General features: G+C 42.6%; 1 protein-coding gene across 1 annotated transcript in view; it reads right to left on the reverse strand.

Annotated features, from left to right (window-relative positions):
- DENND1B (DENN domain containing 1B) overlaps window positions 1-18202 on the reverse strand; it is a 278172-nt gene that overhangs the window by 183478 nt on the left and 76492 nt on the right. Inside the window, exon 3 of the mRNA XM_056844351.1 lies at window positions 15320-15363. Coding sequence (XP_056700329.1) covers window positions 15320-15363 — 44 coding nt within the window. The remainder of the gene's footprint in view (window positions 1-15319; window positions 15364-18202) is intronic.

Here is an 18202-nt window from a genome sequence, read left to right on the forward strand (position 1 = left end):
GCACTCTGTACATGAGACACTTCGAGGGAGCGTACCTAAAAGAGAGACTCGCAGTGCATTCCTAAGGAGTGTTACTCCAGCCTAAGCCCACTGAAATGAATGTGCTTTGACTGGAGTAACTCTCCTTAGGAATGCACTGAGAAAGATTTCTCTACAACAGCGTAATGGAGGGAGCTGTGCAAAAGAACCTGCTTTTGTTAAGAGTTCCTAGTATTAAAGTGAGAGGGAAAGGAAGGAGTCTATTGTTATCTGAAGGAGAACCAAATGTGTGCACATTCTCTGATTTTAGCTTTCTGGTAACAAGAGCCACTGGTCAACTTCTAAAGAGAGAGGTAATGGGACAGTAATTTGTGCTGAGATACACCATTACTTGACAAATACAGCTTTGAGTTTTCTGCTCACGGAGTTAAGGCACAAATGGGCATACTTCTGGAAACATACACTACGACTATATACTGGAGCCTACCATTAAGCAAACAGCTGCTGAGCTACACACTGGATTCTCCAGAACTACAGCAAAACAAGCATTATAGAGTGTGAGTGCACACTTGAGTCTAGAGCTGTTTTGTCCAGAGATTCCATTATACTCTGTGGCTGACAAACACAGCAACGCTCAAAACCACTCGAGAGCACATATTTGTGCAGCATCTAATTAGTGGGGCTTGGGTGCTACAGCAAGAAAAAAATGAATAATTTATCCAATAACACCATCATATCTTTACAATGAAAATGGGAGAGGGGAGACAGAAGGGGATCTAACACCTCTTCCACCCAGCCTTAAGATATACAAATGCATGCATTTCACAAGGCTTTGGAAACACCATATGGAAGTTGTGAATATTACAAATTAGCATTTTAGTGGATTTAGTACTGGAATGGAATCTCAACCCTTCCATGTTTCTTTTGGAGTCTGCTCCCAACTATATGATCATTACAAAGAAGGACAATAGCTATCAGACCTCTTTTACAATATTGTTCTAAATAAAATTTAGTAAATGTACAAAACGCACAAAACAGTTTACAAGAAGAAAGGCTCTATGAAGGTCAAATGACAATTTTGTCCCCATTTTATAGTAGTATGCATCCAGGAAAATTAGGCTTACTGGACAATATATAGAATGAGGCAGAGCTGGGTTGCGTGTTCAATGCTAAGATGCATATAAAAAGAAGAAGAGCATTGCACACAGTTAAGACAATTTGCTTATCATTCAATGAATATGGACGATGCCAAAATGCAACTACCAAAGGTAATATAAAAGGATTTCAGGGGCCACGTGTGGCTTGCTGGATTTATGTTGCCCATACCTGGATTATATCAGGAACTATAAAGCAGTGTAATACAAAGATGGCAAAGCGCAGGTAGAATGCTGAGACTTTTCCAGGCAAATTGAGCCATTCTTAGAGCCATTCCTGGAGCCAAACTTGTGGAAACTAGAGGTACAGCCACAAGAGGGGCTTTACCTCTCAGTGAGTGAGTCTATCCTAAATAACTTTGTCAGAATTTTGCGCATACCTAGCAATATTCTTCAGTGATAGACTCCAGACTACCAAAAAATACTCTCACTGCGCTCCAAGGCACACCTGCATCCCCACCATTTAGCAAACTGTGAAAAGCTGCAACAGGGTCATTACAAACCCAGAATGGTTAATGTTTATAGCACAAACAATTTTCAGAGTAAAACCACTTTAGTAGACATATGTGCAGTTTGTTTTTTTTTAAAGCAAAGATTGGATTGCTCCTTTCAAATGTTACCAGCCTCTAGGTAAAACCTGGAGATCTCCAAGAATTAAAACAGATCTCTAGACTACAGAGATCACTTTCCCTGGAAATAAAAATGGCTGCTTTGGAGTGTAGACTCTGAATCCACTACTAAATCTCCAGGAATTTCCCAGTCCTGAGCTGGCAACCCTATTTCTATCTAAAAAGAGATTTCCTGCAGGAGAAAAAACCGGAGTGCACAATCAGTAGGGTTCCCAACTGCCCTGTAGTGGCAGGCAATTGCCCGCCAACTCACTGGGCTGCCCACCGCCCCTCAGCTGGCTGGCGGACGAAGTAAGCCAGCTGAGAGGGGGTGGTGATCCGTGCGCATGGCGCAATGCCGTCACTTCTGTGTTTACCCTGGAAGTGCTGGCGACGCTCTAGCACTCTCCCCCAAAAACTCTATGGTTTCCATAGAGCTTTTAGAGGAATGCAGTGGAGCGTCCTGCGTGATGCCGGTGCTTCCAGGGTAAACCCGGAAGTGACATCATTGCACCATGCACGCAGATCTCCCTGCCCCAGCCCCAACCCAATGAAGCTCCTGCCAGTGGCATCGAGGAATCCTAGCAACCCTAACAATCAGGTACTGAAAGCCCTGAGGAAGAAGTATTAGATATGCTGAGTGAAAAAGCCCCTTCAATGGAGTCACATGAAACCAGTTGTACCTGCTTCTGGATAGAAATGTTTGTACTACTTTAATCCACAGTCTGGTGACACCCAAGCTCAATTGCTGCAATGCTCCTCTGAAAGGGTTTCCTTTGAAGACAGAGGGGTTGTCTCTGAAGACTGTCTGGACTTAATCCAGCCACCATTTCTGGACCACCTGATGTAACTGCAACTGGCTGTAAGTAATAGAGCTGAGACAGACCTGGCTTTTCCAAGTGCTTTAGTCACTCTTGATGACATCACATCCAGCTGTATTGCTGGATAGGAGGTTAATTCTTTCTCCTATAGCAGGGAACTTATTAGCCCAGTATTAAAAGACTTTTACTGGCTTCCAGCTGCACAGTTTAAAATGTTGGAATTGATCTATAAAGCCATAACAGTCTGGGACCTGTATACCTTAAGGACCTTTGGTTCCAAAATGAACCCACCAGTGTTATGATCTATATCAGACACCTGATTCAAAATACCCCTGGCATCAGAAATTAGGTAGGTGGTCACTGGGAGAGAGGGAGTCTTTTCTGTGATGGCACCCAAGTTATAGAACTCATTCCTCAGTCAAATTTGCCTTGCATGTACATCTCTCAAGCGCCAAGTGAAGCTTGCCCCTTTTATTCATGCATTTAACTAAATCTAGATAAAAGGCAACTAAAAGGTAAAGGTGAAGGTCCCCTGTGCAAGCACCGGGTCATTCCTGATCCATGGGGTGACGTCACATCCCAACGTTTACTAGGCAGACTTTGTTTGCGGGGTGGTTTGACAGTGCCTTCCCCAGTCATCTTCCCCTTACCCCCAGCAAGCTGGGTACTCATTTTACTGACCTCAGAAGGATGGAAGGCTGAGTTAACCTTGAGCCGGCTACCTGAAACCGACTTCCGTCGGGATCGAACTCAGGTCGTGAGCAGAGCTTTTGACTGCAGTACTGCAGCTTACCACTCTGCACCACGGGGCTCCTTAAAAGGCAACTACTTCTTTTAAATTATGTTTTTACTGGATTTGTTATATTTGGTAAGATGTTACTATTTTAAATTATTTATTTTATCAAATCAAAGCTGACTATCAATATAGACAGTATTGAGGTTGCTCCCAGCATACCGCAGAAATGAGATTATGACCAACAGCAAAAAATGTAAAAGAAAGGCAGGCAGAGGGAAATTCTGGAATAACCTAAATATGTCTTCCATTAAACCTACGTCTTCTGGCAGAGAAGTGGGTATGTATATATCCTCAAGAACATAAGAATATAAGAAAAGTCATGCTGGATCAGACCAAGGCCCATCAAGCCCAGCAGTCTGTTCACACAGTGGCCAACCAGGTGCCTCTAGGAAGCCCACAAGTAAGACGACTGCAGAAGCACCATCCTGCCTGTGTTCCACAGCACCTAATATATTTGGCATGCTCCTTCTCTGTATCACTCACCACAATTTATGTAGGTAGGGTAGATGTCTGCTAAGGTTATATATGTCAATGCAGCCTGACTTGGAGAAACAAGTGAGTAAACTGCAACACGTGTGATCCAAGTTGAAGGAAGAAATTAGAAGGGCAAAGGCTTGACCACAAAAACTGAAGCCAAACTGCAAAACTGCCCTCTCCACTGACATAAACAGGGAAGCCATTTGAACAGTCTCCACATGTATAATAGAACAATCATTCTTAAGCACACTACTCAGAAAGACACTGCAAGACGTTCTGCTAAATATACCACGCTAACACTGAAAAATAATTATTTTGTCCATGTGACTATTTAAAACACATAGCCATCAGTGAAACATTTTGCCTTTAAAAAAAAATGATTAAGGTGGAGGGTTCCACTGTACATTTGTTGGTCAATGTGCATTGTTTGAAAGACTGGACATACATTAAATTTAAAGTTTTAGACTTGATAAAAGAGATTTTAAAAAAAATAATCCCTAATATTACAGCTGTACAATAAAATTGGGTAACATATGCATACAGTCTATTAAAATGCACATAATTTATCCGGCTCAAAATGGAACATATCTAACAAGTAATTCCATTCATCTGGCCCTTTTTCACCCAGCCTTAAGATATACAAATGCATGCCTTTTCACCAGAACACAGCAGCTGGGAATGAAAAGAAAAGCATTCAAATGATCATTTTCACATCATATTCCATCGTCTTTTCACCAGCTTCTCCTCTGTCTTTCTTTGAGCTCCATTCTATTACAAGAGAGCTGCTTCTTAGATCAATTCATATTTCCATAATCCACACTGCTGTTTCTCCCTCTTCTCCCTAGGGTAGACTAACCCCTACATCCAGAACTGTGGCTTACAACTGTCATTAAGACCTGTAACAATAACAAGATAACAAAAGAGTTGGTAGAGATGAGGCTAGTCTGTACCATATGCTGATTAAGTTCAACATTTCAGACTTGCAGAAAAATGCACCAAAACAAAACCATGCAAGTCCTAACAATGTATGTACTTGGACTTGCCTCCTGTACTTCCAAATGCAGACAAAGCCAACTTTTTAAACTGTCAAGTATCTACTTGCAAACATAGGAAGAGCCCAAGTACAAGAGATTCTAATGCATGCTCAGGGGTGAAAGAGAAGGATTAAAGGTCCTTCCACCTTTTTAGACCATGGATGTGAGGGGAATTTCCTGTCTTTAAATGGTTAAACAAGAAATTATCTTTCCCCCCTGAGAATAAAAGGTAAACCAAACTATACTGATAAAATGTCTTGGACTACTGCACTACTCTATCAGATGCAATTCAGCAGGTACAGATGCATGAAAAATCTACGAGTGTACTTTGATTTTGATTTTTAAAATGGATCCTTACACAGACACATAAAAAATCACCTTGAAAACTCACCCATTATTGTTTATTTTAAAGGTATGTACCCCATTTGACCATCGGATGATCTCCAAGGTGGCAATATCCAGTTGCGTATATATCTCAATCATTATAATATAAAAGTATGCTTAACAATTATGAAGTTCATTTCTAGCTTTATAGATTCTGTCTTGCTTGATAAAATAATCCAAAATAGGCCTTGCATGACTGGAAGGCACTTCTACTCTCACCAAAGGTCCACATCTCACATGGATTTCCCCCACAAGCTGCTCCCCATGCAGCATCTCGCATGGTTCCCAAGGATCACCGATCTGCAGGAGCAGCATATTGGTTACTGCAGGAAGCTGCAGAAGTCATGGAAAGATCCATTCCATGAGCAGAACTCCATCCCAAGGTGTTATCCAATCAGCCCATGCTTATGAAAATAAGCCACAAAAATATAATTGTTGAACTGGTGACAAAATAATCTATAGGTACAGTTACAAGAACCAGTAAGAATTTGTTTCAAGTGCCTTTAGATTCTGACCATAGCCTTTATAAAAGTAATTTTTATGGTGTTGGTTTGGTTTTGATAGTCACAAGTGTATTACTGGAGTTAAAGTGCAAACAGAATTATAGCCATAGTGCTAGGAAATAAAATATATAACCACCATATAATAACTTCCGTTTTTAGTATTATTTAGAAGTTAGTGGTCTTCTTTATACTTCAGCAAAAATACATTTGTATCTTTTACTAATGCCATCTGCCATCAAATGATTTCCTAAAAATTATAGTCATGATTCAAATAACTATAAAAATAATTATGTGAGCTCAGGAGGATGCCACTTGCCCTGGAAACAAATCAGTCAAGAGAAACTATACTCATAAATGTCCAGTACCAAAGGTGGGAGAAAAATTAAAGCAGGCAGGCAAACGTTCATCTATTAAAATGCAGGGGCCCACAGCAGCTCACCCTGAATGGTCACCTATTCTAAATTTATTTTCCAATGAGTTACACTTTCATGTCTTAAAACAATGAAACAGAGGTTAGAAACTGAGCCAAACTGGGTACTGCTGAAGGTTCTGCCTGACTCCTCAGTGACCTAGTTGAGTTCTCCCTGTAACTGAAATACAACCATTTGAGACAGCAGAGAGCAAGAAAAAAAGGGAGATGGAGCAATATAATACAGGATCATTACTGGGAAGTGACCTTAAATGTTCTATTATTACTCTGCAATCTGAACACAGTAGGAGAACATACTGAAACTTGGCAGGCAATGATCCCATGTAACTATGGCTCTCTTCCTCCCTACAGGAGAGGAAAAGTAAAGGAAGACAGTAGGAATCAGCTGGTAAGGTGCAAAATAGTAATTCAGCAAAAGTAACCACTACTAGAACTGTCGATTTGGTTCGTCCCGAACCGAAAAACTGCCAAATTTACCGATTCGGCGGTTTTTAGTTCGGATGGAACCGAACTCAAAAAAGGCAGGAAAACGGAGAGCCGAATTCAGTGAGTTTGGGGTGTTCGGTGAATAAATTCGGCAAATTTGGGGTTCGGCGCAGCAGCATAACCGTCAGTTAGTAAGCAGCATTCTCCCGCGGCCAATTGGTGGCCAAGCTGGGTCTTCTTCTGGCCAATCAGTCGCGATTGAGTGCATGAGCCCAGCTGCTGCGCGGCCGGGGGAGAGAAAGAGAGAGTATCTGTTTGTGTGAGAGAGAGATCCCCCTTGGGGAGGGGGGTGCGTGTGCACATTCGAGCCATTCCCTGGCTTCAGGGGGCGCATTTTGGGGGGTAGAGCCCCCAAACTTTCAGCATAGCTTCAGAGGACTCTTCTTGCAAGAACCCCCAAGTTTTGTAAAGATTGGATCGTGGGGTGAAATATGGGGCCAGGAAGGGGTCCCCCCCACCCTTAATGTGCATCTCTGACAATGGGGGTTTGCAATTAGCAGAGCTTGCCTCCCACACCCAAAGCTCCCAGCCCCGACAAAGAGCTGAGCTGCGGGGAGCAAGGGCGGGGCAGGTGCGAAGAAGATGGAACAGAAGATATCCACAGTAAGACCCGTTTTGGGGTTTTTCTCTATAATTTTTCTCCTCTGTGTGTGTGTGTGCGGTGGGGGGAAAGCAGAGTCTCTCTGTGTGTGGGGAGGGAGCAGTTTCTGTGGGTGGGGGGGAAGCCAAAGGGGGCTTTCGCCCATTCTGCCTGGGGTGTGTGTGCCCCCTCGAGTCTCTCTCTCCCTGGTTTGAGGGGGGCTTCAGTTGTGTGTCCTCAGGTTTTCCCTCATTCATAAGATCGGTTAGGTCTATTTTGATGCTTGCTCAAAACTGGTTTTCAAATTGTGACTTAAAGAATGCATTTGCCTGGTCCCGAGTCTGATGCAAAAGGGAAAATTCCACCCCTCCTGCTCCTTATGCTTAGCTAGCGCGCCTCTGTCCCTTTCCATGGTTTGCAAACTCCCAGCCATCACGTGTTGCTTTGCATGGTTGCAAACGTGTTGCTTTGCATGGTTTGCAAACTTCTTCACACCTGCCCCGCCCTTGCTCCCCCCAGCTCAGCTGATTGTCGGGGCTGGGAGCTTCGGGAGTGGGCGGCAAGCTCTGCTAATTGAAAACCCCCATTGTCAGAGATGCACATTAAGGAGGGAGGACCCCTTTCGGGGTCCATATCTCAGCCCCCCCGACCCAATCTTCACAAAACTTGGGGGTTCTTGCAAGAAGCGTCCCCTCAAGCTACCCTGAAAGTTTGGGACCTCTACCCCCAAAAATGTCCCCCCAGAGCCGCGGAAAGGCGCGATTGTGTATTTAATGGCTTTATTCGGCCGAATTTTTCCCCGAACTCCGGATCTCATGCCAAATTGCACGGACCCGAAGTGGGGGAGTTCGGACTTCGGCATTTCCCAAATAAAAACGGGCCGAATTTTGCCGAATCCGAATTTTACCGAATTTTTTTTCAACAGCCCTAACCACTACTCCAGGGCCATAAGTACAAATCTTTTTAGAAACCAACCGTGCATTCCTAAGGAGAGTTACTCCAGTCTAAGCCCATTCATTTCTATGGGTTTAAACTGGAGTAACTCTCCTTAGGAAGGCACTGCAAGTGTAATCTGAGAACCCAATATACTTAGCATTGAACTTAAAAGTGATATCAAGGTCAGATAAGCATCAGTGAAGTTCAGCAGTGACTATCTATGGCTCCAGAGCACCATATTCAATATTTTACTCCACACTAGTTATTTGCCCTATGTTCAAGGCTACTAAGAAGCAGATTTTTTTTGGAGGGGGGGGGCTACTTCCTCACAGCATCATGGTGCATTTGTGCATCTCCTGGGGTTTCCCTGGCTTTTCTCTTAACTTTCTGAAAGCTGCTTTGCTGCAAAGTTTTCGGTAAAATTACAGTAAAGCCTGGATGGCTGTTGTGTGGGTGAGAAAGTTTGGATTTTCATGCTCATGTGGCAGATATTTTCCCTGCCTCTATCTCCACGGCAGCCATTTCTTCAACTCATGAAGTGAGGAAGCTTTATGTGTGTTTTTTAAAAAGTAATTAAATATCATTATAGAAATACAACATTATAAAAATCTGTCTATTAGGTTCTCAGAATTCCCACCTTACATTTTTTTAAAGCAATTCTCTAGCCTCTTTCATTAAGGAGACAGAAGATATATCTCTGCAATGAAAGGGGCTAGACACTTCCTTTTTTTAAAGCTGGTAATTACGGGGACCTATACACAGATTATTATATCAATATATAAATATTCAATTATTGATTTAAAAAACTGAAAAGGCCTCAGTGGCCAGGGAGGGGAGGATGACTGCTGCTGGGGAACAGGGGCAGGGAAACCTGCCATGTGGAAGCCCCATTGTTGCTGCACTATACCTTGTTTGTTCCCTCCCCCACCTCCATTCAATCCCAAGGAATTACAGGCCAAGTTACTGTATGTTCCCATCATATTTTCCTCCAACAGTCTTGTGGGCTCGATGAGGTCGAGTTCTAACTATATGCTCACTCAGTGATAATTACAGCTAAAATGAATTTGAAGATTCGAGATTCCCCCGCCCCCGGACCTACTCTCCCAATCTTGTCAGATCTCTAAAGCTAAGCAGAGTCCAAGGAATGCCAAGGTAGATGCAGCCCATGGCAAACACCTTTGAATGTCTCTTGCCTTGAAAACCCTATGGGGTTGCCATAAGTCAACTGTGACTTGACAGAAAAAAACTGAGTAGAACAGACTAAATACAGTTAAGACAAAAATATTTGCAAAGGGAACTAGTTAGTAAGCATATGCTGAGCCTGAAAAAAGTGGCCAGGGACTTACCACTGGCCATCAAAAATGGAAGTTAGCAGCCGGGCCCATGTCCCCTGGCTGCTTTCCCATTGGCCGCATGGCCAGGCTGTCTCCACTCTGCCCCCACGTGTCAGCCTATCACTGTGGAAAGGGCAGGTAGCTGCTCAGGGGCAGGGAGTAAGACGCAGGCCCACTGGCGTTGCTCATTCCCTTTGTCTGTAAAAGGCCCCCTCACCTGACCTACTGGTCACATGGCTCTCAGGAATATCGGAGGCAGAGTGTGGGCAGCAGCGCAGCTTGCACACAACTCATAAGTAGACTTGTAGGAATCCCCCACCCTGCACATGCCTGTTTGGTCATTTCTATTGGGCTGTACTTTTGGGTTGCCATTTTCAGAGCCTTGGTTTCAATCCCTCCCCTTGTTCTTTGCAGGGGTCTGTAGCCACTAAGGGTTTGTTGCGAGATTGATCGTCAATTCCCCATTAACCGGAGCAAGCCGTTGTCACTGGGTCGTGCCTGCTTCTCCCCCCCCCTTTATTCTGCTTGCAGGGATCTGTGTATTGTGGGCACCTGTTCATTTGGGTCCAGAGCCCAGGTTCTTAGGCTGATTATTTAACACTATATCAGTTGCTCTGACTGGCTGTTACTACTGCGTGTGCAAAGGATTTTTCACCAGCTGTTTTTATTTGATTATGGTATTTTTTTTAAAAAACCTCTCAGGGGACTTTGGGACTGTTTTGAATCTTCTGTTGAATTGAGTTTTAATACTGTTGAATACTGATTGGCATTAAAGGTTAAATGTGCTCTATCACAATTGTGGCTTGCTGACTGTGAGTGGCTGTTTGGCTTCCTTTTCCTGTATTTTAACTCTTGATTAATTTGGTGCTTAATCCACTTCGGTGTCAGTTTCAACTGCAGCTCAAATTTAAAAATAAATAACAAGTGTGTCTAGCTGATTAGCAGAAAAGTGGCTCTTGTTGCCCATCACTTGCTTTGAGTGCTGAAGTATTTGCACCCATATTAATAATGGCTCCTAAACAGGGTGACAAGACCCAAAAGCGAAAGGCCGCGGTCTCAGCTACTGTGGGTTGTAAGGGAAAAACCACCACCACCACCCCGCCCAGCTAAAAAGGCCAGGACTGCTGCACTGGTAGGGTTGTGGATGGGCTGGGGGACCAATCGTGGGTCGGCCCCCGAATCTGGGTAAGTTCAACTCTGGCAGGCCCGCCAGGAGTACCCTTAAGGTGGGAGGCAAATCGTAAAGTATGCTGGGAATATAATCAGGGGAAATGCCAGCGTGCTCGGTGCAAGTACGAGCACAACTGTGATAATTGCTTTGGCCCCCATCCCAGGCCGTCCTGCCCCCACACCCGTTCCGGCAAATAGCCCTTTCAAGGCAGCCACCCCCTTCCCAGTAGCAACAGGAAGGAGGGCGGACCCAGCACTACCCCCACTTCTAACTCCAGCTCTGGAAAATAACTCGCCTCTTGACCACGGTGCTCTTATGTCAAGTTTATTAATACAGTCGACTGACCAATCACGTGCCAACATATCAAAATTTCCAGACACAATAGTTTTGCACCGCAGAATCACAGACTGCCCGTACATATAAAGGTGTAAGGTCAATAAAAGCAGCCCCTGGTTAAAATTATCGTATTAAAACTGATAAAATTGTAAAATATTCTAACAATCATTCTCTAATAAAGCTCTGCATATTTTAATAGCAACAGCACAGAACTTGGCAGTTTGGAGAGTAAGCTGAGGGTCTTCTCCTAAAATGAGCTTCTTTGCCAAAAGCTCAACTGACTCATCAGGGAATTTACCAAGTAGGGGGGAAATAAGCTTTGATCTAACTTCATGGTAGAATGGGCAACATATCAGGGCATGGTTTCAATGTACCCTGTTCCACACAGACATAACCTCCCTGATCTAGGAATCTTCTTATATTTCCCTTCTAAAACAGCCAATGGTAGGGCCCAGCATCTGGCAAGGATAAAGGCCTTCCTATAATTATTAGACTCAAGATGATAAAAATAAGCTGCTGGTGAGACCAAGTATCTAGTTTTATCAGGTACTAGGAAAAATGGTGATTTTCCAAGGTCTGTCTGGCGTTCAATGTCTTCCACCCTTTGCTTCAAGAAACCTGATGCTTGGTCTATGCCCGTGGCTAACAGGGAAGGTGGAGAAAGGCCCAGGCAGGCCATTTTATTAAGGACCATCTTTAGCCATGTTGACTGGAACTTATCCTATAGAAGCAGGGGTAGCAGTCCTTGAGGGATGGTGCTCATATGTTATGCCCAAACCCCATTTGTCTGCAACCCTTTGGTGATTGGCTACTAAAGTATTAAATGTCTGTTTTGCCGTCAAGTTCCTTTGGGAAAGGTTTTCTGTGGGTTTTAGGATACCTTTCACTGGTCCTCACCTTCCTGTTGAATCTGCCAATTTGAGATCTGCACATGACTTGCCTGATGTGGGCCAGGGACTTACCGCTGACTGCCGACTGTGGCCACAGGGCTGCTCCTCCAACCTGGAAAAAGGGGTTAGCAGCCAGGCACATGTCTCCCAGCTGCTTCCCCACTGGTCGCATAGCAGGGCTGTTTCCACTCCAGTGTGTCAGCCTATCGCTGTGGCGAGGGCGGGTGGCTGCTCAGGGGCCAGGAAGTAGGATGCAGGCAAGCCGGCATCACCCACCTCCTTTGTCTATTAAAGACCCCCTTGCTCAACCTCCCGCCCTTGTTGCCAGCGACAGCAGACCCACCCCCGCTCCTTTTGTTCAAAGCTTTTTTTTGGCTCTTTTTTCGTCACAGCTTAGGCGGGTTTTGCATTGGGCCACATCCAATTTGGGGAAGATGCACCTGCGTGCCTGCCTTCTCCCTTTTTGGGGACCTCTATAAGCGGTCTTGGAGTACAGTCCTACTGCAAATGCCCAACTCAGGGGCTGGCATGTGGCTCTACTCCCAGGTGGCAAAGGGACAACTTAGAGATTTATGTTCTAGTGGTACCACTGGTTCACCACTCCAGTTGCTCCCCCAACACTCAGGTTGGGGATCGCTACATCAGCCAACAGGGTGGTTGCCCAATGCCTGGATCTGCACCTTATGCTTCACCAATGCTCCATTCTGCTGTAATCAATAAAGCTGTGGCCTTTTTCTTGTGTACTTGTGTTTATTATTTCCCTCCCCATTTCTGTCTTGGAGCTGCCCCTTCACTTAGGACCACAAAGATGCTGTGGCAATCATCCTCAAAAATCCCATCTCTCCTCCAAGGCTCTGATTCTATCCTTATGATTTTGGTTTCTTTAAAATCCAAGTGATTGTTTGCCAATGAGAGCTCATAGAACTCCACTGGATGGGAGGGGGTAAGTCAGCCTCAGCTTAAGTGGGATGAAGAAAAACTTTTTTCCTCGGACAGGGATTTTGTGGCTCTGGGTAAGAGTGTCAAGCTTAGCCAGGCTTTTATTTGGCTTTTAGTTAGGGTTTGGGGTCAGCTTATGGAAGAAAGCTTGTTTTAGTGTGACAAAAAAGCAGCGTGTGTACTAACTTATGTATACAGGTTCTCTGGAAAGGAGCTCTGCCTTGAACCTACCATCTGGAGAAAGGGGAATCAAATCTCCCTGCAGAGTTTATTTGCTTTACTTGAGGCTCAGTTACAAAATACTAACTCCTTTGGGAGGGGTGGAGAGCCAGTTTTACTTTATATATTGAAGCCATTTACCCTATTATTTTCTGTTCAATAAATATTTGTTGTTCATCTCCATTTGTGTCTTGTCTGTCCAGTCAAATATCTAGGAAAAAGTGGTTTCTATTTACTTCACAAGAAAGTCTAGACTTGGTCTAGCAGGTTTCCAATGATGAGACCTTTTGGGAGCACAAAGCATATACGCTATCAATTCTTTAATCAAAGCTTTTGTCCTCCTTCTTATTTGATTGTGGGCGGTTGAGGTGTAAAGAACCTGGAGGAGAGGCGAAAGTGGGGGATTGGACTTTCTTCAGTCCAAAAGACAGTTATCCCGGAGCAAGATGCAATCCAATAAGCACTTGCCTCAAGCAAAACCTGTTTCATTCCATTTGCAGTCCATCTCCTATTGAAACCAACTGCTCCTATTAACTTGTAGGTTGTTATAAGACTCAGTGCACCTAGTCTGCAATCTTCTGCTATTGTCCATGCTTGCACTGATGTTCTTGATTTCCATGGAGCTTGCACGTGCTCATCTGACAACAGTATACAACTATAAACAAAACTGCAGCACCGTATTTTTCTAAAAACAAATGCTGAGCTGTAAATTGCTTTCGCAATATTTTTCTTACATAGATTCTATATTAAAAATAAAATTCAAACTGTTGTTTACACATTATTTTTCTTCACATTTTGGGGGTACTTTAAGCTTAGCTAAGTTGAGGAGTCTGTTTAAATAAAAATAAAAAATAAAAAGCACCCAAACCAAATTATTGCCATTCTTCCTCAGGGACATCACCCAAGGGGGAGGAGATCTTTACAGTAGTTCTAAGAGTATTGGCTGCATGATGTGGGAGAAAAGTGGGGTATAAATGAAGTAAAATAAAAACAAAAATGATACAGCTGATAAATCCTGATGAGATTGGTCATATAAACAATGTCATCAGGATTTATTAATTGTATCATTTTTAGTTTGTTTTTTAAACACACCTTTACAATCTATCACGGCCAAGTGTGTGTGGGGGGTAGTTAATGCCAGGTCGCGCCCGGCCGTGGGGCCGCATCTGGGTATGAAGGCGGAGGCTTCTGCTCAGTCACGTCGGGCTGAGGGGTCACGTCAGCATCCGGATGCGGGGGGGGGGTGCACAGTCGGGTGCGGGGGGGAAGGCTTTTCTCTTTTCTTCCTCTTTTCCTTTCACTCTCTCTCCTTTTCTTTCTCTCCCTCTCTTTCTCCCTCCCTCCTTTTCTTTCTTTCTTTCGTATTTATTTATTTATTTATTTATTTATGTGCACATGGCCCGGCCTGACCAGGTAACATTTATATCATATCCGGCCCTCCTAACAAATGAGTTTGACACCCCTGGTGTAGGGGGAGGGATAATAAAGTGTAACTTAAGGAAGTTCTTATTTAAGGAAGGTGTTTAATTTATTATAGGTAAGCAAAAGACTCCAAGTGTCAAATACTTGTTTTCACTTTGATCTTTTGACCTGCTGATGTGGTTGTATGTACCTGATAAGTAATGGTAGCTTTTAATTGTTGCTAGTAGTTGTAGTAGTTTTGGTACAGAGACTCGCTGATTTCTGTGAAGCCCTACCTAGGAACATAACAGCCTCACTACCTATCAAGGAAGGCTGGCTTCAATCCTGTGCCTAGGACAGCATTTCCGTGAATTATGAACACTCTTTGGTGCACTATATACACAGCCGATGCGTTGTACCAATGTTGAAACTATGTTGGAAAACTAGCACCCTCAGATTACCACTGACAGCATGCACATAGTGGCAATTTTAATGGTGCAATCGTCATTTCCCTAATTTGTTCCGCTGGAACTGTATTTATGACTGCTGGAATAAAAATACCACCAATGGTGTCAGGTCAAGATATGAGCCCAGATTAAAAATAACAATGTGATAAACCCATGACAGCAACCATCGTGACGTGCCATTCCTACCGCCACAAACACATTCTAATGATCAAATCAGTTGGTGAAAACTGTTATTACTATCATCAGCCATCTGCCTTTCTACAGCTGAGCAGAAGAACTTTAAAAAGCCTACAGAAAAAGCTGCTGCTGCTAACAACAAACAACAATAATAATAAATAATATTTTTTTTAAATGATCAATCTTATGTTTCTAACCTGGTCTCCAAAGTCCTCTGGGAACTTCCACAAAACCACAGGATCTGTAAATAATTGACAGGCAGCATTAATCAGAGGCAAAGGAACAGAGTATTATAGCAGAGTACATTAATATTAAAGAGGGTCAATGTTGCTTCAGGCTCACAGACAGGTACAAAAAAAGTTATTCAAAACTAAGGTGCTTGATTATTCAAAAGATTTTTTAAAAAATCATATTTATGAAACGCACAGTGCATTTGTTAACACAACAATAGAAGGTTATTCTGCACTGGATTATTGTGCCTTTTAAAACTGCTTTTTAACCCTGTGGATCCTTCAATATATGTTAAAGGACTTATTCCAATATGCAAAATATAAAAGGAAATCAGAAACAGAACAAACTACAAGAACCTTATTCAAACCCATTTTATTATTCTCAGTCCCCACTTCCACACACATTCTGTCTATCATATCTAGTACTGCTCATACAGCTATAGCCTTGAGCAGAAAACAAAGGAACAAAAGTCCCTTACTTAGTGTTATTCTTCTGATATTTAATTATTGCTCCTATAAATTTTGCCACAGACAGTAACAGAATCATTTATATCTGATAATAGCCACGTCACCTTGCGCCCTTGTACCGACAGATGCCTCGTTGAACATTTCCAAATTTTTAAATAAGTGTGTAATTAAACTGGTCCTCAGCTCATTAAATATAGGACACTTCATGATAACATCTTCAATAGTTTCAACTTTGTCATGTGAGCATCTACATGCTCTCTTTGAATATGGCACTTTGTTATATCTGCCCTCCAAAACTGCCGAAGGAAGGGCATTCATTCTTGCCAAAGTAAAAGCTCTTCTGTGCTTTGGTATTGTCAGGCGTTAGAAATACTTTTGACAGTTGCTTCAGAAGGGCAATATCCAAAAAGGATGCTGAGCATACCCTATGAGCCCTAATGAATGTACTGTTAGATTCCAATTTCTTTATTTGCATTTTGATTAGCCTAGTTATTTCTATGGTCTCTGTAGTCTTTACCATGTCCTTTGTAATTCCTAGACATTTCAATTTTTTTCCAATAAATGATCCCACTGGCTAATGTGCACATCTGCCTGTACAAGTCAAGTTGGCCTCCCGTCAGATTTTAAGATCTTAACTTTCCAAAGGCATGCTTTTATCCATGCCTTAGCCTCCATCGATAATTCACCCAATTCAGCTCTCAGCACTATGCCCGAGACACATCTAGGATAAGCCCGTAAGCATTGGAAAAAGTTATACTGAATGTAATCTGTCCTCTCAGAGACAGCACCAATCCAAATTTCTGCACGATACAAAAACTGATTGGAGACCTTGGCATTATATACATTTAAGGCCGAGGGGACAAATTCACCTTCTGCTGTATAGAAGTATTTTACAATGGTCCTCCCAATTTTCAAGGCAGTAAACCTCACAAGGTCCAAATGTGATTTCCATGTGAGAGATGCATCAAAATAGATTCCCAAGTATTTGAATTGAGTAATCTGTTCCATAGATTGGCCAGCTATAAGCCATCTGAAGATTTTCCCTCTTTTACTTTTACTAAATATCAGAACCTTGGATATTGCTACATTAATAGACAGACCTTCACAATTACAGTAGTCCTCAAACTTTTTAATCAATTTACGGAGCCCCACAACTGATCTGGACATCAACACTGCATCATCTGCATATAAAAGAATTGGGATTTTGCACCTGGATAAATACGGAAGATGAAAATCATTCCTCAAAAGACAAGGTCTGAGATCATTAATATAAAAGTTAAACAGCAGGAGTGCCTCCACACACATTTGGGATTTACAACTGCAGTTTAAGAATATCACACAATGAGGCATGCTCACCAGCTACAGTTTGGCATCTGCTATGTTCATAACAACGGGGTGAACATTATGTTAACATTAAACAAAATATGCAAAGTAGCACCTCTTTAAAAAATTACAGTTTCATGGACAATTTATTTAATGTGTTTCTCAAACTTGTCCTAGCATTTAATTTTATAAAACTCTTGAACACATTAAATCTTTGCTCAAGGCTATAGCTGTATTAACAGAGACAGACAGACAGACTACGTATTATCAGGGACAGCCAATGGGAGTCCTCCAAAGTTATTTTATCTGCCCACTGATCAAATTTGAACAGCCCTTTTCCACCAGAAGATGGTATTACCATTAGCAGAACAGAACTCGGGGATCTAACCCAAAGGCCTGCTGAGAATTTTGGTCACAGTTTCACAACTCATAAGAATAATACTGTTTTTGAACTGTATGTTTCTACTCTTGAATGAAACACCACACTTTTTCATTCTGTACAATATAGACCAACAGAGCAATACATGTTACTGTGCAATATGAGACACTAATTGTGGCTAAGTTCAGGAAAAGGAGAGAGGAAGACTTCACAACACAGAGGAGTAGAGGGAGGGACACACTCCTGATATCTTAACAATATTGTAATTCAGGCAATTATCCTAATTCCTGGAGGAAAGTGAGATTCTACTCATTATCTAAACCATTGTATTAAATATTTTGTATTTGGTTCCACTTTGAGGTTACATTCATTCTGTATCTAATACAGCTGGGTGGCAAATACAAGCACTGCAGAGACAAAAAAAACAGCACAGGAGGAGAACGAATAATCCTATTCTGCAGCTATGCAATCTCTTGAGATCTACGAAGGCTGAATTTACTTTTCCTGGATGGATTGAGTTCTAGAAACCCATCTGAACTGGCAACATTAGGCCAATTTTATGCTGATTTTATGTGTGAGGGGGTGGAAACAGCTAGCAGAAAAGACTGTAGCCATAGAGGATGTGTGATCCACAACACATTTCTTAGTTTTCATTTATACAAAACTACAAGATCACATAT

This window comes from Euleptes europaea, chromosome 2 (genome assembly GCF_029931775.1).
Source record: "Euleptes europaea isolate rEulEur1 chromosome 2, rEulEur1.hap1, whole genome shotgun sequence".
Classification (NCBI taxonomy): Eukaryota; Metazoa; Chordata; class Lepidosauria; order Squamata; family Sphaerodactylidae; genus Euleptes; species Euleptes europaea.